At 36.7% G+C, this 22,655-nt stretch overlaps 1 protein-coding gene across 1 annotated transcript in view; it reads right to left on the bottom strand.

Moving 5' to 3' along the window:
* Positions 1 to 20,019, bottom strand: part of ATPsynC (ATP synthase, subunit C) — a 37,888-nt gene extending 17,869 nt beyond the window's left edge. Inside the window, exons 1-2 of the mRNA XM_081749177.1 lie at positions 19,968 to 20,019; positions 4,922 to 5,000 (exon numbers count right to left, since the gene is read on the bottom strand). Of these exons, the coding sequence (XP_081605303.1) occupies positions 4,922 to 4,966 (45 nt within the window). The 5' untranslated portion in view covers positions 4,967 to 5,000; positions 19,968 to 20,019. The remainder of the gene's footprint in view (positions 1 to 4,921; positions 5,001 to 19,967) is intronic.
* Between the last annotated feature and the right edge of the window lie 2,636 nt (positions 20,020 to 22,655).

Raw genomic sequence — 22,655 nt, 5'->3', positions numbered from 1 at the left:
ATCACATAACGCCATTTGTCACCCGCCAGGTAACCTTCATACAGCCTTTTGCATGCCACCCACCGTTCTGCGATGTGTGTTGGCTTCAGAACATGGACCCGCCGCTTGTGTGCACTTCTGAGTCCCAATTGTCGCGTATGATTCGGTGTACAGTTGCAGTTGACCGTCCAACACGCCTCGGCTATGTCACGTTGGGTGGGTGGATTCTCCTGGGTCCCAAACCGGTGGACCTTGGCAATGACGTCTTGACTGCGTTGTAGAGCCGGTTGCTTCTTTTGCCCCTTTTGACGACGCATGACAATGGTTTGCTCTGGGTTTTCATTGCGATGGATGGCTGCATTAATTTCCTTATAAGACACTGTGAAACCTTTCTTCTTGCACTGTATTCTTATTCGGTATAGCTGTAGCCTATATCAAAGTGCTACGATGTAGCCCTCCCAAAAAGGGTCGATTTTCGGCGGCATTCTGCTCACACACGTCTCTCCTCTGCACGGCTTGTACACAAGTGTCTGGCTACTCCGTACTGCGTGCGTCACGTTGCTGACGCGAAACAAGCACCTCTGGTAGAGACTGCAAATTGCTACCATAAGGATGAAACAGCCTTCTGTATATATAAACCGGGAAACTCTCGCCTTTGCCATTGAGGAAATCCTGTTATTACTTTCAGTGTAAAACAACGGAAAAATCCAGTTATTGCTTGGCATGTAAAATTTTATGGTCAACTTATCATGATCAGTACGCTAAAATTGAGGTATTAAATTACAAATTTAGTTATGTAGATATCATTCAATTAAATTAAAAAACAAAGTCCAATCCAAGCTAATGTTGGAAGCTACATAGGCAGTCGATAAAGCCAATTTCTATCAATATATTTAAACAACCTTGGTTTCTTTATAAAACAACAGGCATTCAGGCAAGCAGAAATATACAATTTAGTTTCCTTCCGTATATTTAGGCTTAACATCCTTATGTAATACCTAGCTTATTAAGGGGAAGACTTTCGCTTAACCCTTTCGGACCTGGTGGTAACATTTGTGTACATCATATTTTAAGATCAATACAATTACTCTGGAGTATTCAAAATGATCGGGGTTTCATGTCAGTATTCTTTAAACTTGTCTAAATCACTTTCCGTTATTTCTCTGGTGCTTTCATCTGTTGTCATGAAGTAACGCACAATTCTTGCAAAGTACTTGCAGGGGTTATCACAATGGACAAAACTCAGCTACGTAGGCAGTTTTATTCTTGGCGAAACAAACTATTCGCAGTAAGTTTTCCTGTTTCAGTGATGTGTTTTGAGTTTCTAAACTATGTAGGTCACAATGATGTTTACGATTAATGCCATTCTGTATTTTACATACGTATTTCAATCCTTATGCACGCAAAATGTTTCGTCCATAACTAAATGACACCCGCAAACAAATTGACGGTTGTATTTCATTTGTTAAGTAAAAAAGAATAAGACAAAATAAAATAAAATCTGAGATTAAACAAAAAATCAGGGCTGAAAGGGTTAAAGTGACATCCGAACTGCTACTTGGTTTACACTTGAGTTGTGGTTCAAACCCTTCTTTCGAGAATTGAATATAGGGCGCCTTGATTGAAAGGTGAAGCTAAGATAAAACTAATGCAGATGGTTTGATATGTGAGAACGTCACCATGCAGTTCATACGATTTAAAACTTTTTTTTTTAAAGCAGTTATTTGAAAAAAAAAAAAAAAAAAACAGCTGGTTTAAACCAGCAAACCCTGATCACTACTCACGATTTTTTTTAAAAACTACTCCTAAAATCTTAACTTGTTTATTCACTAAGAAAATATTAAAATATTTCTATAGTACTCGCGCCGAGTCATGAAGCTTGGGCTCTAAACCAATCATAGAAGTATTTTGCGTGAGCTCCGACATATCGGAAAACTTCGGTACAATTCGTGGAGCCGCTTCCCGAGCGCACACTTGGGGAAACGTCAAACAGCTGAAATTCACCAACAATGTTGCCAAACTTTGAAGACATAGTAAATGAGTATTTAAAAAGAAAAATACCAATAACAACACTGCACAACAATAACCACTGTAACAATTATTTTAAAACAGTAACAACGAAAATATAACGCAAGAAAAAACAATTCACAAAACGGAACTTGGCGCCAATCCGACAACACTGTACTCTAGAGAGATGTCTTCCGTGTAGCAAGAGAAAAGACACTGACAAAATGTGATGGGTGGGGGTTGACGGCCGGAACACACCCTCGCGTTCTATTGGGTGGTGAAATCGGTAGATCTAGGTCAAGCTTCACGACTCGGCGCGAATACTATAATATTCAGTAAGTTCTTTAACAGGGCTTGTAAGAAGTTTCCATGAGCGAAGGATATACACAACCTATTCTGTCGCAATTCTACCTAAAGACTAATTAGTATGTTAGTGGTAACAAAAGTCCTTAGTGTCCTGAAAAGGTGGTAATTCCAAAATGTTTAATATTTACACCATTAATTGTGTGTATCCAAGAAACACAAAGACATTAACTTACAAGCATGAAATTAACACTCCTAAAAACATCTGGATTTTTAATTTCGAAAACTGAATTTCTTAAAAATATATGGAGGACCTGATAAGTACTAAGTTACCTCGCCTCCACGGCATACAAAAAGTAAAACTGAAGGAGGTTCGTATTGTACCTCGCTGGAAAATATATTGGATATCTAATTCACTAAAATTCTCAAGTGTGTTGATAAGTACACACATTCCACAAAATATGGATTCCAAAAAGTGCCATCACACCCTCCATCGCTAGTCGAATGGCTAGCGCAATGTGCCTTTTATACACATCACGGGAATGCATTATTGGTTCATATTACTAAAAATCATATTTTAAACTTTTAAGGTAAAACTAGGATTATCTTTCACGAATAATTAAGGTTTCTCTGCTTATTCCCAAAGAACCTCAACGACGACAAAATTCCGTAGATCAGATGCTGATTGACCTGTCGATCTCAAGCATGACAATGGATGCAATAGTCAAATTCGAAAAAATGAAATCTCTTAAGTTTAACGTCCCACGGATACGCCGGTTAGGCTAAAGGAGACTGTGATAATGAGAAATGAGTGAAATGGTGGAATGAAGAAAGTGAGAGGAAACTGGAGAACCCCGACAAAACCCACGAGCACGGCGTTTGTTCACCACAAAGTCCACACGGCGCGAGCTGGGTTCGAACCAGGGACCCTAAACATCGGAGGTGAACGCTCTACCACTGAGCCACCGCGCCCCTCACGAGTCAGAAATCGATTGTACACCCTAAATACCATCTTTTAAAACAAACCAAATTACGATATATTTTGGATGTGGTACAGAACTCCAATATATAAAGGAGATTTTATTACTCAAATCAAAGAACTACTAAACCACTTCATGCAACATTTTCTGGCGCATCAATCCCGCCTCAGGCCCACTGGTCCTTGTGGTGGACAAACACCGTGTACGAGGATTCTCAGAGTTCTGTTTCATCCCACTTTTTCCACTCCATTTCATTCATTATCGTATTCAGCCACAGCTTCGGTGAATAACGGGAGACTTTACACTCTCACTCTCTCTATAGTTTATTTTATTTTATTTATTTATTTTAATTCCAGTAGATATTAAAGCTTTCTAACCAATATCAAAACCTCCCTATTTCTATTACAAACAAAAACCACCTGCTCATCATAAATTAACTGCAACAGTTTCCTAAGCTCAGTCACTCAATTTCAGCTAATATTTTTTTCCTCTGGATAATTAGTTATTGTCTTTTTTTTTTTTTAAATACTAATCATTTTTTTAAGACCCGTATTTCAACCTATCGCTCTGATTTTTTAAATTTTCAAGGAAATGTTTTCTTAATATACATCCTATATTTCCACATAGATTCAGACGTCCGAGGTAAAACGAATTTCCATTTAAACAGTTGTGGTTTAACGTCCCTACTCAGCACAAAGGTTACATGACAATAACTGCCTGAAATAGAATCAGTCAAAAAGCCAAACTAAGAAAGCATCCTTCATCCCTCCGCAACAGTGCTCCCAATAGGAAAGGTGATAACTACGGTTTTTCTTGTTATCTATTTTTAATTTAGACGGGGCTCATGCTGGTAAATCATTTTCCAAAAGGGCAAACTAACTGAGGATTAATATGCACGCCTCCTACCAAAGCCACATTACCATAATCAGTAGGTATTGTGAAAACCCTTATTAGAACAATGCTCCCAGTCAATTCTCCGCCATAGCAGAAATTCACGATTGCTTTCTAGGTTCTCAAATCTTAAAAACAAGTTGAAAGATTTTCATTTTGACATCAATGATTACGTTATGGTGCCGTCTGAATGGCTTAGAATCTTTTCTTAAACAGCGGGCTAAACGCATTTGAACATCGATGGGCAAGGTACTTTGAATTGTCAAGAGACTGTGTTGAAAACCATACTTGAACATTCAGCTGCTCCTTAATTACGTTTAAATCTTTCGTAAAAACTCAGGATGACTTTTGGACTTGGTAGAAGATGACAATCAGGATGACTTTTGGAACTCTCGGGTGTAACACGAGAGCTACTAATAATGGAACTATTGAATATCTGATCTGGCGGAAGATCAGTAGCATAGTGATTGGCGTATCAATATTAAGGCAGCCCGATTCGACAAACTACCCAGATATTTAACACTAAACGCCATCTGCATATATTTGCTTCATGAGAGCCATGTGCATGTGTCAAACAGTTTATATTCTTCAGGAGGCAATGTTGAAGGCGTGCTAGTGGTCTCAATAAAACATCTGATGTTTTTGATCTTGGCGCTTAGATGTTAATATACGCTACCAGAAACACCGTTAAGTATTAATATCTTAACTTCTTCATCTAATGTTATTAACAAGCTATCGAATAAAGTTATTGTAATACATACCACATTCCTAATGAGAGGAGTCACAAGACTGGCACGAGCATACATCCTGAGAATGGGCCTTGTCTGACTACCTGAAAACCTTGCAAAAGAAAAACAAACTATGTAAATTGATAGATATAAAAACTAGGTACCAATATATTTATAGAAATAATACATATGCACAACATACTAAAATCAATTTATAATTCACAATATGTCCACATTGAAGCATATCCAGATGAATCAGTGTCATCATAGGTATTTTGCCATTATTGATAGGTCACTTGCAACTGAGAAGCTTCCATGCTCCACAGTCTTCACGTAACAGTCTATCGATTGTCGCCTCTTTCGCCCCTTTCTCTTCCTCGTTATCTTCTACCACGTCCTTTACAATACACAGAGTGTCTACTAAAATTCCAAAATGAAATTTCGTGACCTTTTCTTTACCAAATCATAAAACATTTTCAAGAGCGAATTTGGGTGTGAATTAGGCCGAAATTTCATCCATGCGATAGAAACGTACTTTGTTTGCGATTTGGTAGCGTGAAAACCGGCTATAGACATTTTTGGTGGTGAATTTTGACGTTTTATAGAACAAAACTTTCCAACCTGTACTTACATTTGTACAGTTAAAAAAAATCGTGACCCAAAAGCTAAATTTCGTGACTTTCATGACAGTTTTCTGATTTCGTGACATTCGTGACCGATAGACACCCTAATACAGTTCCTTTGAGCCCTTGTTCCAACCAGTTTCTTTCCGAGACCAATGGGACGGTAGTTTATGAGGAACAAAATGGAACGAAATAAAGAGGAAGCTGGAAGATCTATAAACCAAAGGTAAGCGCTCTACCAATAATCAACGCCCCCTTCCCCCAAAAAAGTGTTCAGTATATTGCTGTGCATATAGTGCAGTGAAAATTACACGTTTATCTTTATCCCTTAAAAACTATTCTCCGTCATAACCTTTCATCAGTCATTTACTACGTAACCTTCGGAAACATTCACGTTAACACAGAACTGCTTGGCTTAAAGCTGCTTAATTCCTCATTAAATTATAGTAAGATAATACATATATTTAGAAATCTAGGAAATAACCGACTTTACGAAGCATCAATTTCTAACGTGGGTGAAACAACCGTGCGTCGTACTTCACCCACTCCTTTCTTAGACTGGATCACTCTTCACTCTTGAAATAGATGTTTCAACTGCTATCTGTTGTGCTTGGCCCAAAGACGTAGATAGTTCGTTGATTTAGTTCTTGTCTATTTTTAACACCGAGGCTACATGAGACTTGGATCTACAAATGTGAGATCAGAACCGCATAAGCTAACACCGGAAATGAAAGCAAAGTCTGCAGCACTAAAAGCGCATACTCTAACCATGAGGCAATTCTCTAAAATGTAGAATCGTCAATCATGGAGGTACTAGACCCGGGTTCCATTCCTAATTCAGTCATGCATTTCATTCAGCTTATACCTATTGCGGGCTTGTATTAGAAAAACTTTCCTCCATTACCAATATGACATACTGTAATAACTTAAAAATGATTGCGAGTACTAAAGAAAAGGAAAAGCTATGGTCAGAGTTCAGAGAACTCTGGAAAAGAGAACGAAAAACGAAATCTTACAGTTGTATGTTCCACAATTATACCTTGTACTCTAAAGGAGACTGATCATAATGAATATAATGAAGAAAGTGAGAGGAAACTGAAGAAAACCCAGGTGCACAGTTTTCCCACTACAATGCCACTGCGGCAAGGGTGAATAAAATTGCTGTAGAATCTTAAAGAACTGACAAAGGGGAAAAATTGTGAATTAGATAATAGTGCCTAAGGGTTTACACAGCATAAGTATTTTCATAAACTAAAAATCTTCAACAAAATGAAAGGACTAATAACAGTACAAATTACAAAAAGCAAGGCAACAAAGATAAACGCAAATGAAAGATACAAATACGAAGAGTGGGAGTGCAGTAGGTTGGGGGGAGGTTCACACTAGCTTTAAAGAGGGTTAATTTATGGAATCAAAAATAAATCTTACTATTAAAAAAAAGTAGCAATCACCGTGGATTACATTATCAAGGAGTATACCCAAATTCTGAAAAGTTTGCAATCCAACAAAATGGAAGTGTGAGCTCAAAATGCCACCTGAAAACATGTAGAATGCGGTAATAAGCATAGCATCACAAGAAATTTTTTAAAAAATTGAATGACAACCCATTCTGGGACCATATATGGCAAGAACTTCAGCAGATTGCAATGATGGAACAATATGAGTCAAGCCAATGTAAGAAGACTAATACAAGATGCAAACAAACCATGTAAAAGCCGAAAAGTTCGAAGTGCGGTTTAGCACAAAGTGACAATACATATCACGGATTTACTATGCGAAATTATAGCAGCCAAATAAAATAAATTACTACTCAACTACAGTAGCTTATTAGCAGTGAAACATTATAAATTGACAAATGGAGGAAATAACCAATTTTATATCATAGAAGTTCCTCTACATTTGCGAATTCAATTTCAAAACGGGAAAAGAAAATGAACGATTGGGCCGAACTTCGAATCCGAGTCTCAGATTTATTGTTTGTCTCTTTTAGTTTGTTTTTAGAGTTTATTGTATTGTTTAAATGCTTATAAGTTAACTTGCGAGGAAGTGTCGAAGGTTGGACTACTTTTAGAAATGAAAATGAATAAAAAGAATCAAACCAAACAAATTTTATGCGTTTCGAATAAACTTGAGTTGCAGGAAAAAATTGGCTTCATCTTTTGTATGGGGCGTTTAGAGCACAAGGGATCCAAGTCTATTTTCGAAACTGTTCATTTTTGCTCAGCAAATGTGGTATCTTCGTAGCCAAGAGTCCGAAATAAATGAAAAAAACCACGTAAAAGCGTGTGGGCGTTTCTGGAACGGGAGAACAGGAAGGCTAATTTTCCCCTCCCTGCTCATAAATTCCATATTGTGTACGCTGCAGCGTGGAAAGATTATTAAATCAACTTCCGAATGCCATAGTCAGTGATGCATAATTACGTTAAATAAATGCAGGTTGTATCAAAAAGAATACACCGACGGAAAACGTCATATCTTTCCAACCTCGAATCCGAAACGAAAGAAAAACTGTGACAAGGTGCAATCTATAGTTTTATATTGCCGCTAGAGGGGGAGAGTCCGTTTGGAGGTCATCCTTCCTACCCTGAATTTCAGATTTTGGGGGCAGTAAAGCAGATTTAGAAACTTTCTGCTGAGCAAATTCCAATAGAACTAATTTGAAGTCCTTTCCGCGAATAAATAGGAATTTATCACTTATAATCAATTTCCGTTGTCCGCAAGGGGATATAGGCTCGCTTTCCTTCAAGGATTCCAAAGATGGCTCTACTTCCGAGTTTTGATCTGTATTTCCTTCGTATTTGTCCGGTGTAAGGACAAACTTGTTCTGTTGGACTTTGCTTACCAAAAGGTTTCTAAATCTGCCTTATTGCCCCCAAAATTAAATTCAGAGTGGGGGTAGGGCGGCTGCCCATTTCCCCCTACTGACGTCCCTGTCTAGCGGCTGTCATATGAAAGCAGCCCAAGCCCTTTCACATGGTTTTAGTTTCATTTATTTCGGACTCTTGCTTGCAAAAATATTACGTTTTGAAATAGAATTAATTTGCTGAGCAAAACTGAACCTTATTCAAATTTGACTTCGAGCCACTGTGCTCTGAATGTCCCAAATATTACTCTTCTTCAATACAACCAGTGACTTAAACAACCAATACCGAGGTGTGCAGAAAAAAAAAAAAAAACATGAAATGTGCTTCAAACATTACTTTCCGCAAATTTATTTTAAAATAATGTTATCAGCATCAGTGTTCCGGAATAGCAATCAAATTTTCCAACTAAAATTTCACCCACCTCCAGGTGACGAATTGAGTAAAAATTATGCATGGGTATGTACAATTCCGATAACAATAATTATTTGAACCAAATGCCGCAAAGAATGTCATGTTAAATCCAATGGACATTCGAAAGTCATTTGCAAACTACTGGAGTTACAGAAATAGAAAGTCAGCATTTTCAATCCGATATGGTCACTAAAAAGTCATTTCCAAAACCGCTGGTGTTACAAAAACGAAATTTGGTATATTAAGGTGCATTTTTTTTTTTTTTTTTTTTTAAGGAAAATAATCTTGAATCCAATATGACCAACAAAAATTCATTAAAAAACTATATAAAAGCCAGTTTTAGTTAAACTATCTTATTTCTGTTATCAATATTGCACTAAACTGTATATACAGGATGATCTGTAATACCGGTTGCAAGAGAAAAAGTCGTAACAAGTAAGTTATTACACAATTTTGAAATATGTTTAAAACTACGTTTTTAAACATTTTGAACATCTTTTTCTTGTTTTATTTTATTTATTTCTTTATTTTTTAACTTTTTCCAACCCTAATCTGTATATTGCATGTATATGACTTATGATTCAGGACAGGTACCAGAATGACTTAAAGAACGCGAAAACTCTTCCCGGGGCTGATATTTTCTCTGATCATAATCCTGTGCTGGCCGAAGTAGATATTCAACTGATAAATGTAGACAGAAGAAAAGTAGAGAGTGTTGAATACTAAAAAGTTGAAAAATGAGGAAATAAGAAATCTTTTCGTTGAAAAATTCGAAGAAAAAAATTCAAACGAGAAAAGAATAGGCGGAGGTAGAGAGAGCGAGGGGGGAGGGTGAGAGTTTTACAAAAGAAAACGCGAGGACATAGAAGAATTAGAAAGCTTTGAAATATGAGGAAATGTACAAGGAGGTGAAATCTGGAATTTCGGAGGAAACAGTATTACGATGGAAGTAGAAAATAAGAATTGGAATGTAATCAGCAAGAGAAGTGAGATCATACGATGGAAAAAATACGTTGAAGCCTTATATGCGAGTACGGATAGCCTAAATGTTGAAGTAGAAAATGAAGTAGGCGAGAATGAAAGAATTTAGCATTCTTCGGGATGAGTTTAAAAAGGCTATATCTGAGATCAGGAATGAAAGGCAACCGGGATAGATAATATACCAATTAAATCCATTAAAAAATATGGGAGATAAGGGACAGAAATAAATGTTCCGACTATGCAATGAAATACATGAACCAGTAGAGTGTCCAAAAAACTTCCTGAACACGATCATGATACCGGAGATGTGAGGATTATAGAACTATTAGTCTCATACCTCATGCGGCTAAAATTTTCTCCGAACACTGAACATAAGGTTATATGGAAGAACAAATGAAGTTGAGGAGCAGTTCGGGTTCAGAAAAGGTATACAGGGGTCTGCTACCATTGGGAAGTAGGACTTACACGGCATCAGAACTACTACCAATTAAGTTAGCATCACTCACTTTTTTTTTTTTTTACGTCGCTACGCTTTCCTCCCCTTTCATAGTGCAAATGGAGGCTTGTGTTTGCTTCCGATCATTTGTTTTCCCCCTCCCCCTTGAAGTGCTAGGGCGGATCTTGCCCTAACTAGGGAGTAGCCCTTATATTTAGAGGGCACCAAGTATCACCAATCAACATAGGAACGCCGAAAGCTACGGATTCGACACTAATATCGGCCATTTTCAATTATTTCTTACATGTCATCATGCCCGTCAGAAATATTTATGGGGGCTGCATTTGGATTTAAACAGCATGGGAAATGTTACTGTTCATCTTAGCGACTTCGAAAACTACAGACTAATATTTATCATTTTCAATCATTTTTATATGTCACTCCTTACTACTCTTAGATGTGCTCGAGGTTGTTAGCCCTCACTGAGCGCTGAACTTTGGGGTATGGAAACTCACCAAGATTGTTTTGAAATACTGTACCAGTAAGTATTTCAATAAATGTTACTTTTCATCTATACTTATAATACGCGTCCCTTGAACTGGCGTATGACCTTCGACCAACCCGGCTGCAGCGACGTTGCCTGCGCAATAAAGTGGAAAACTGCTTCGGCCGGAACTAAAATAGAAATTTGATGTTTTTAATCTAGAACAGTAACCGAGAGTTGTAGAGCATTTTTGAGAATATTGGAGAAACAACCATGTTTCTACCTTATTCTTTCGTATTTTATAGCAGCTTTTATTTTCCTGTGATTTCTTATTGTGATTATTGCTTCATGAAGAAAGTTCATTTTAGCAACGGCAATTAGGTTTAAAAAGATTTTTATATCTCTCCTCTAATTTTAAATTTCCGTTGTGCAAAGCACTAGATCATTTCAGTGATTTCATAAGACTTTTCTAGGGAAACTTTGAATTAACGAAAAGGTGTGTGTTTGTGAAAGTATTATTGCTAAAATAGTATTAAACCGCCCATTGACGACGATCTGAGATATACATTGGGGGAGGGGGGTTTCCCCTGGGCTTCCATCTGAAGTCATCACTGGTCATTAGCTAGCTATTTGCCTAGTCATTAGCTAGCTTTGTCCTCTACATGCTTCTTGTGCTAGGAGTTTGGTTTTCGTTGTTAATTTTAAGGAGCATAAAAGGGAAAAACCCTTTGTGCCAGCCGAATGATGTAGAGACCAAAAATAAATCTATCAAAACTTTTTTTCCTTTTCGATTTTGTTTTTCGTGCCTGCCTGGCCAAATCCATGGGCGGAGTTGGTAACTTACATTTCAAAACAATTCTACAGACGAATTTCAGGGAACTGGATATAAGAGATTTGATGAACACATACCGCATTATATACAACATTCATTCATTATACCATAAAACCTCTCTTTGCTTTTATGTTTGCTTGTGCAGAGTGCAATATATATTTTCTTTTTGGGCAACTGTGGCTCAGTGGCAGAACTCTTACCTTTGGTGTATGGGATCCTTGGTTCGATCCTAGCTCTCGTACCGTTGGAGGACTCGTGCTTCGTGGAGGACAATACCATTTGCGTTGATATTCTCGATGTTTTCTAGTTTATCCCACTTTCATCATCCCACCATCTTTCATTACACTTTGTCTCCCTTAGTCTGGGTGAATAATCGTGGAACGTTAAATTAAATTACAATTCAACGTACCGCGGTTATGCCCTGTAGGTTAATGCACAGAAATAAGTAAAAATTAAAAGAAGATGGAAGAATTAATGTATTAAGATAATGGAAGGATATGGGAAAATCCCGATAAACCTACGAACACGTTTCCATCACGAACTTGTAAGAGTTTTAAATCGAATCGAACATGCTTCTCATTAGAGGTGAGTGCCTCATCATTGGGCCATCCTGCATTTAGTATGTATATTTTATGAATTGGTAGAGAACGTAATTGTTTTGTTATTCCGAGACTGTCTCAGAATTGAAAAAAAAAAAAAAAATCAAAATTTTACGGCACTGTTCTTCGATTTGCTGGGTCCCAAGTTTGATTCCCAGATGGATGTAAATGGGATTATAAACTGCGTACCTAGGCAACTAATATCAAGTATATGTACATTCATTTGCTTATGTGAATAAAAAAAACAATATTCGAACCAAACGAAATATGATATTCATACCACATTTGTAACAGAAAATAATAGTATTAATAAGATAGATACATTAATGATCCTATTACGTCAAAGTTTTGCATTGTTATAACATACTGGATGTTGTTAGAGACGAATACATTTGGCACAGGCAATATGCGCTCTCCGGAAGGTGCTTTTCTCACCTGAGGTTTGGCAACATCGCGCTGCGGGTTTATTGGTTGACGCCATACGCCAGTTCGGCTGACTCGCAGGGTTTGCCCAAGTGGGCCCAGCCCGAAAAAACCCACCGGGTTTTTTCGGGTTGGACCCACCTGAAAAAACCCATCTTAAAACCCACCTGGGTTTTTGACTTTTTTGTTAGCGTATTATTGGTACAACTAAAGTGATCACATTGAAAGTTATTTTTATCAGATTTTAAACTTTCTTTGGGCGAATTATATGCTTTCATGTTAAGATAGACAACAATATTCAACATAAGACCTTTATAAAGCTCTAAATGCACTGAATGAATGAATAAATAAATAAATAAAACCCTCACCATAGCTTGAGATAATTGTAGAACAAATCAATGTGTGGATTATGCTTATAGCCTATTTGAAGTAAAGTAAGCGATTGTATGTTTTAGAAAATACTTTCCATGAATAGTGTGTTTCCTGACTCGGCACCGCCGAGGGACGTTATCCCTCATACGTTGACGGGTTTAAGGTCATAGGTGCCGGTACTAACAGTAAATATGTAAATACATTAGTAAAACTATTAGTATTATTTTTTTTACCTTTGATGGTAACAAAAGTATTCAGTAAAATTTGGATTTCCAACAACAACAGTTAAGTTCAGTCATTTGTTGCTAGCCTTCAAATAAGCATTCTGTAGAATCAACACTAGCAATAACGTAAAAATTCTTAAAATTAAGAAGCTTAATGCTCGGAGCTCCGAAGACTACGTAACACTTACTATTTCAAGTGCTGCATTCGAACTTCAGTATTAATGGAAGTTTCGATGTACAGTAAAGCAAGCTGCATTTTCAGGGAAAACCCGTCGTGAAAAGTGTTCGGGAAATTCCCGCAATTGAACCCACAAAGCATCGAAAGTGAATACTTCAACAATACTACAAAACTATTTATTTTACGCTGGAGGATTTTTCATTTCATTTTAGACATTTTGAAACATTTACTTTGTAAAATATGAATTATAGGCCTATCTTTAACTGTTGGTCTTGCAACAAGTGCTCGAATAATTCCCGTAATTGAATGCACACAGCATTGAAAGTGAACTTCAACAATAAGACCATTTATTTTACGTTGAAAAATATTTAAGACATTTTGATGAATTATGTCTGTTTTAAATTAATATAGCTATTTGGTATTCATATTTGGCAAACGTCACTGAGGCTCCTAGGATGACTCCGTCTACATTTGTTCGTTTGTCTGCCTTTACTACACAGTGTTCAACTTTCGGTCTTTTAAATTTTCAGGATACAAACCAGAAACACACTAAATTTTCTGTTTAGATTTTGGCAGCATACCAACGTAAAATTACAAAATGGCGCGCTTTTTTAAAAAAAAAAAAAAATAGCTGATATCCACTGGCGAAAATCCCGAAGGGATGATGAGGACATATCTCTTACAATCTTGGAACTGTCCCCCTCAATAATCCGATTGGAAATGTGTCTTTTAGGAAGAAATGTGATGATTTGTGTCCAACTGTCACAAAGGAAAGTGAGATGATATTGATACCTCCCAGAATAAGCCTCAAATCTGACCGCCTCCCAATGATGAAGACAACTCTGCTTCCCTACCCATGTTGTCCCGGAGTCCCACGCAGGGGACATAAAATATGACGATATTATTACTTTACAACTTTAAAATCAGACTGGCAACATTGAAAACTGTTTACAGGGAATGATCATATTTGGATCATCCCTTGTAGACAGTTTTCAATATTGCCAGTCGGATTTTAAAGTTATAAAGCAATAATAATGTCGTCATATTTTATGTCCCCTGTGGAGGACGCCGAGACCGACATGGGTAATCCTCCCCAGCATTGTTTTTCGCCTTCATAAATATTTTGTACATCGCATTTACCCGTCCCCCCCAATGTTGAAGACAAATTTGCCCCGCTGCTGATATCCACGCTACAAAGCGCAATTTTAGGTCTTTCAAGTTGAAATTTTCAAAGTAGAAGCACGAGAGACTAAATTAGCTGTATATATTTTGGCGGCATAAAATTTCAAAATGGCGGTCATTTTTCAAAATAGCGGGTATCCATGCTACAAGGTACAATTTTCGGATTCAAAATAGCGGGTATCCATGCTACAAGGTACAATTTTCGGACTTTTTAAGTTGATATTTTGAGGGTAGAAGCACAAGACCTTCTAAATTTGCTGTATAGATTTTTTCGGCGATCCAATATAAAATTTCAAAATGGCGGCATTTTTTTCAAAACAGCGGTGAATAGAAAGTTGTTGCAAGTTGTGACAATGACACTCATAAAATGTAAATCATATTTTAACATTTTTACCCTAAAGAGATTGAAATATTTTGAAAAAACCCAATTAAACCCGAAAAAACCCAATAAAACCCACATGGGCCCAGGTGGGTTGGGTTTTTCAAAAATACCCGGGTTTTTTCAAACCCTGCTGACTCGGACTATAGTAATATTTCAACATGCCTTATTATACTTAAAAGAAAAATATCTGCACGATTTTTCCCGATTGCGAAGATTGTTTTGGGGGCTCAAAGCTGACATCTTTGGTTTACTGTTTCCGAAAATCCCCGAAGTTGGATTTAGAAAATGTTTAGCTCAAAACTGCAATGATCAATGCACTCATTCTTTTTGGAATAGGGTGTATATATTTTCGAGATTATTACATAAAAATCCTGGCTCTAGTCATCACATACAAGAAGTTAATGATGAACAGTCAATGCTATTCTGAGAACATTTTGTGTTCTCGATTTATGTAAATCAGTCTGTAGTAAATGTTCAAAGAAGTTTCAGGACGAATTTTGCATTACATCGATCAAGCGGGCACTGAATTTGGAAGTGGTACACACAATTTCTAGAAAGTTTGTGCATCTGCAAGAGGAAAACAACAGGCCGGCCAGAGGTAGATGAACAGTTGATAGTGTGCGTGCGACTTTTGCCAGAAGACTACTGTACAAAAATCAATGATTCGTGCAAGAAAAATTTAACTTTAAGCAAACAGTGTGGAAGATGCTGCGAAAAAGTTTGAAATTTCACTTACAGATCGAAATTGTTTTAGGAACTTAAATCTACTGTCAAGGATAAGAGTTCTGCTTTGTGATGCAAAACCTTAATAAAATTATCTTTTTGGCTATTTAGTTTTGGGAGACCAGATTTTTTGATCGACTATTTTCGAGATATTTTATTCACATTTGGTTAGGTTTGATTATTAACATTTCATTCAGACAGTATTGCCGAGCGAGCGTTACGAGTGAAGGCGGGTTAGAGCCCCGCAGAGGGCACGTTGTTTTCTGTCTTCGTTAGTGTTGGCCCCCACTACTAAACAATTACCATCTTTTTTGATGAGTCAATTTTGTTTAGTGATGAGGCTAACTTCTATCTGCCGGGGAAAGTACACAAAATGTTAGGATCTTGTCTTTGGAAAATCTCCATGTTACAAACATATCCAGGTGTTTTATGCAGTTACCTATTTAAAACAAAAGTATGGCCCTACGTTTCTCCAGAAGAACCCTCGAAACTGATTTCCCTACCTTCACATGCTGCAGACATGGCTCTTCCCGCACTGAAAGAGGATTTCAATTTTCCTGTACGACAGTCACCTCCACATCGACACCAAAATGTCCGAACGGAGCTCAACGTTAAAAAATCAATAGAATGAAGTTCTACTTCTGGGTTCATCCGTCGCCAGACAGCCCGTGATTTTCTTTTTCTTTTTAAATATACTGGGTTACCGTATGTTAAAGTGTATCACCTATCCCTATCAATTTACCTGACCTTCCAATATGCATTCAAAAAACAGTTGCATCTAATTCCGATGTTGGAATGTGTGGGAATAAACACTATCGTATTGATGTATCCCGAATTAGAAGGAAAAACTCATTAAGGGTCTTCACTACAGCGAAATTAAACTACCGCTAATTTTAGTTTTTTGTAATATCTTCAAAACAAAAAGAAGAAACTTAGTGAACTAAACAATACGATTTTACATGTGCCTTTACCACAATTCACCTATCTGCTTTTGGTATGCCGCGATTTACAGAACCTGCAAAAAAATGTTACCATCAATCTAGTGGCACATCGAAAGCAAATAGATGAGTTGTGATAACGGTGTCACATGCAAAATCATATTGTCTAGTTCACTATGTTTCTGCTTTTCGAATATTTTTGTTTTGAAGATATTACAGAAAAACTCTAAAATTAGCGGTAGTTTAATTTCGCTGTAGTGAAGACCCTTAAGCAACTTTACATGGAACGTACCGTGCATGTATTTTAAAAATCTTTAACGTAAGTCACATGTCACTGAAAAAATGTGAGTTATTGAACTTCGAAATTGAAGAGAATTTATAATAGCTTTGTATTTTAAGAAAACTTATCACCTCCTGAACTTTTAATGGCAACAAAGATCACATAGCATTCCACAAACTTTCTGACGAAATACGCGTATGCCTCTTTCCTAGGTTGATGAAACTACATTTGTAAAAAGCCTCAACCAGTACATTCATAACTCTTCCCTCAAATTTAAATAACAGGCTTAAACAATACGGAAAAGAAGTAGTAACTAAACATGAAGATCTAAAGGACTAACACTCCTGGAATAGTTTTCTATCCTGAGGAGGACCAAGTAAGAAGCCGTAAAAATTGTCAATTTTCTCGCAGACAAGTTCAAAATCTTAATTTTATACCATATTTTTTATAAAATTAAATGTCACCAGCCCAAATGCTTACCCAGCCTATACGTATCCTTTTCTTGAAAATCGGCAATTTCATACTTTTGTGTAACTGACTCGAAAAGGTGCTGAATATGATCTAAGTTTTAACAAATCGGTGAATATGCACTTGAACAGCACACTACAAGTTGAAATGATTACTTTTTTTTTTTTTTTTTTTTTTTTTTAACACATATTAGGACAATAATCATTTCAAGTATTTGAAGAATGGTACGTAAGAAATAAAGGATAAACTGTAAACGCTCAAGCTGCGCATCGACAAGTAGGGTCGAGTAGAGCAGAGTAAGGTAGAAACAAGTAGGAAATTACGTTTTACGACCCACGATTATGCCGTCTAGGCTAAAGAAGACTGTGATGGGAAATGAAATGGTGGAATGAAGAAGTGGGAGAAAACGAGAATACAAAAGGAAACCCACGCACACGCCGTTTGTTCACCACAAAGCTCACTTAACGCGAGCTGGGATCGAACTTAAGATCCCATGCACAAGTGAACACTAAGGGACAAGTAGAAGGGTGATAGGAACGGGTTAGCTTAAGGTTAGAGAAGTTTTGATCCATTTTCATAAAATTAAGAGAGTAAAATTTCTGGTTTCTGTATACCAGCTGGAGCGGGTTTTGTAATGTTAACCCCCCTCCAGAAAAAGTCAGGGTAATAGTATACATGAGAACGTCGTGATCTGCGTTTCTTCTGTGTTCTATTACCACTTCTACATGAAATACCATACATTTTCTATGTAGTGCAATAGTAAGAAGTATCCATGTGCACAAGACATGCGATATGCGTTAAATTACCCCTCCCCCTTACACACACACAGTCATAGATAAAGTACAAGGGCACTACACATGCAGATATGAAGTACAGGTACGTTCTGTTTTATTTTCGTATCAGTCGATAAGTAAATCAAAGTCGCTTTGTTACCCCCTTGGTAAGTTCGTAGATACTCAATGAATAATCCCTGAAAGTATGAGCGTCCAGCTCCTTCGGGAACTGACGCGGCTTTACGTATACTATATCCAAAGTCAGTTTCCAATCTTATTACAGATACCAGTATCTGTAGCCTTTACAAACGCCTACATAACAAATCCGAGGTCATATCTTCTAACAATGCTATGCCAACTGGCACTAGTACAAATGAAGGCCAACTAACATTAAAGGCAGACAGAAAATTCGTAGAATGTACGGATAACTACAATTTGCAACGTATTCTTGAGATGATGTGTACGCATGCTCTATAGCCAAGAGCAGAGAGTTTGCAACTGGATTTAACCTTTTAATAAGCAATTAACTAACCTACTTATAGAAGTTACTCAAAAATATATTTAGTACTACCACACGTCTATCACTTTTTTGCTTTACGAAACTAATACCAGTATCACTTCTCTGCATACAATCTTGATCTATTATATGCTAGTCTGAAAACTAATAGACTACACGAAAAGGTTCAGATTTCAAATTTACGAGACTAGTAGTTCAGTTTGAAACAAAATTTTCCGAATTATTACAGTGGAATACATCAATACTCCTTAGTGCAAGGGCACATCTTATTTGCTTATCTTGAATTTTTGAGAAGCTTTTAGCTATATCCTTCACCATCATACAAGTTTCTATGCATGTACTATGCCCATTTATTTCTCGTACCTTAATAGTCGTACTTAAACAGTGAACATAAAATACAAAATATTAATACTACCACTACTACTACTACTACTAAAAAAAAAACGAATCAACCTATGACCACCGTATCCTCAGCATTTTAGATGCTTAACATTACATTAGTTTGGCTCTGTTCATATTTGACGTAAATGCGATTCTCACCTAAAGTAATATGCATTTTAATATGAAAGTACGGTGATCATCACCCTTTCCCTTCTTTATATGGTTATGTTACACTGAAAAGCATCGAAGTCCAGCAATCCCCTTTTAAAACTTAAATTGCAGATTACCTCCCCCCCTGAAATTTAAAAACGATGGGTAATAAGGTGTCTCGTTTGGAATGTTCTTGGATCTCTGTGAAAATATCTACTTCAACCCAGGCAAAGCTCCGGTTATCTACAATAGTTTAAATTAGGGTAAAATTCTGTAAATCTATACCCCAATTATTTCCGGATAAGATTAAAAAGCAGTAACCCCAACACGAAACCAAAAACTAAAGTATAACTTATACTACAATACTAGCTCACTCTTTTTACATTGGATACGGAATACGTATTTCAAACTGCAATAGAACAGATTTAAGTATTAATCTACTGCAAATATCGAGCTAAATAGCGAGCCTCCCGACCGGCAATACCCAGAACAAAATTACAAGTTGAGCTACTTGTACTCAAGTTCTTACGTATTTCCACACGAATTTTATTGTTTTCCTAACTCTGTTGCAACTTCTGCAGTTGACCGCAAGAAATGATTGTTTATTTACTGCTATCTTCAAATCTCTGAGGAAAATTAAGTTACTCATACTCAAGATGGCCGCAATAAATCCATCTAGTATTCAACTTACGAACCCGAACTTTCCTCTTCACAGGTTAAATTTTCCTTCTTCTGTGTTGTATTTACTTCGCGATTAACTTATTATTCATAAACAAATAATATCACTACTGGATGCTATTTTCCAACCTAAATAATAATGGATTTCTTAAAGCAACTATTTTCCTGCTGCACACTTACCAAGGTAGATCGCAGGAGGAACACCGACGGCTACAGCGAAAACCTGAGTGACCTAGAAGATGCAAACGAAACCGGAGATTATCAAGTTTACTTCAGCAAACGGACATTACATATCCAACTTAATACTTGGAACTTGACAAATATTATTACTAAGATTAATATTTAAAAGCACTGATTAACACTCAAATAAACAACAAATTGCTTAAAAATGTAAATTAAATTTCTATTCTGCTGAAATCAATATAATTCTTGAATTTCAATGAAAACTGGAAAGATGGGTTTATGTTCATAATATGTTAGACAAAACTACAGACAGTTCACGTGTGAGAAAATGTTTCAAACAATAAAATATCTCATAAACGAGGATTAAAATTATGTTGAATGTATAGTAACTTACTAATCCACTTATAACAAAAGAATAGAGCTTCCTTTCGACTATATGATTAGAGTACGCGCCTTAGGGACACGAGAGCCGGTGTTTCTTTCCGGTAGGAGCTCATGCGGTTCGAGTCCCAAGCTAAAACTGCATGTCCATGTCGTACGTATATAGACTCGGTGCTAAACGGGACGCTAAGCTCCAAATCAAGCAAGCAACTAAAAGAAAAGTTTAGAATATACATGTAAATGAATTTGTTGAGACAATCTAATTTTACTTTTGCAGACTCAACAGTCTTCTGTCCGCTGTGCTTTCGGTTACTGGTTGTGAGATGTCATTCTTTACCATCTTTGCAAAATTTGCATCTGCAATGCAACGTAAAATATATATGTATATTCACAACTTGTAGTGGTGATTGTATGAAACAATTTGCAGATGATATATGATCCTAAAATACGAATTTGTGCCACTGACGTTGTACAGCGAAGTCAGTATCTGATATCGAATATCGTAAACTAAAACGTAATTTTAAGTTGCGTAGAAGCATGCAGATACAGAATGAGGCTCCTGATAGTTCATTAATAAGCATATCTGTTTTATACTAACACATTCTGTTGTGCAAAACTTTTCCGAATTAAGAAAAACTATGCATTATTAAACCAGATTAAATATTGTAAACACATACAGCACTCAAGGGCGATTTAAGAGATTTCGTTAATTTTGATGGTTAACGGGCAGCTTCAAAAGTTGCATTTTCGGAAATTAACATTTTGGCTGTTAGATAAAGAAAACAGACTTTGATATTCAATTCACACATATTTTCATGAGATGCCCTTCCATTCTTTCTTTCTACATTTGAGGTATTTATTCTTTAGAGTTTCTTATTCTCAGAAAATGTTATAATTGTAAATTTTGTAAGTAAGCTTTGTAAAGTGTAGGAATTGATCAAGTTTCCTAGAATAAACATATTACTTAACAATAGCTTTAATTACTAACCATTACTGCTTTAATTTTACACTAATGTCACCTCTGTGACAATTCTGTAACCATACCCCCTTTCTGTAAAATAACAAAATTCTGGGCCCCATTCCGTTACGATTAGAACTTTTAACGTTACGCAAAATTTGCGCTCCATTTTGCGGCCATGGGCATAATAGTTATAGCTGACTTTAGCATGTTTGACGTTGCTTTAAGTTCCATAATTTTTGCGAACATTGGTACCGAATAAAGACGCTGTTATTTAAATATTGATATTTGTCTGCTTTGCTTGTAATGCGGTGTAGACCTTAGCATGGCTGAATGATTTTTATTGGAGTCTGACTGCTGGTCAAGTGCCTGCTCATTACACTCCACACATGCCTTACAGCAGTGGCAAGGGCGCCGGGCCTCCAAAGCGCATGTGGGCCCCTATTTTATTTATGAGTATACAATATTTGGTATAATTTGAGTGCAATTTGTCTTAAAATCTTTATACCTTCTGCATCTGAATGCTCCCCCCCCCCCATTTACAGAGAAATCGGCGCTCTTGAGTAGTTCTCAAACTTGTTGTTACCAGGACCCACTTTAAGTAATAAAAAGTATTTTGTGGCCCATCTACTTTTATTCAAATACACATTCACATTCTACGTAATGGTATATTTCATAGTAATTAAAATTTGTAAATTATATCTCTAATTTCAGTTCATTCAATAACAGTTCATATGAGTGATTAATTTGTAATTCATTTGGTGATGTAGTGAACACCCCGAGCGACCACGAATCTTAGAAAGTAGAGCTCGATGGTTAAATTTTAATAAATCAAAATTTACTTGGTTTCCTTTATGTCCATCGTAAATATCTTATTTTCAAACTAAATTGTAATGCAATTTTATGAATAAAATGTTGGTACGAAAGTATCAGTCAGTGACGACCGAGGAACTGTAATGTAAACTTCTTTCTCAATAATTGTATCATTTGAAATTGTACGCGTGCGCAGAAAGGGCTAAAGTGTTTCCATAGAAAGGTAACACAGAGCTAACACTACTCCCGACCAATACCCTACCCCGTGACAAATTTTGACACATCCACTTTCTTCCCATCCTAGCCCAGCAACTCTACTGACTGTACAATATGATAGGGCTGTGAGTAACCACTTTAAGCCCTACTGTTCACCTCATTAACGAATGCTTCCAATTTTCATTTTCTGAATAGTGCTTCATAACATATGTTTCTCCATCGAAATAAAATTTTCATAATTAAAAGGATAAACTTCCTCCGATCCATCTAAAAAACGGCCCGCGACCCACACTTTGAGAAACGCTGCCTTACAGGAC

The sequence above is a fragment of the Thermobia domestica genome, chromosome 2, assembly GCF_964235325.1.
Source record: "Thermobia domestica chromosome 2, izTheDome1.hap1.1, whole genome shotgun sequence".
NCBI classification, from domain to species: Eukaryota; Metazoa; Arthropoda; class Insecta; order Zygentoma; family Lepismatidae; genus Thermobia; species Thermobia domestica.
Note: the sequence above shows the minus strand (reverse complement) of the source record. Positions and strands in the feature narration are given on the sequence as shown.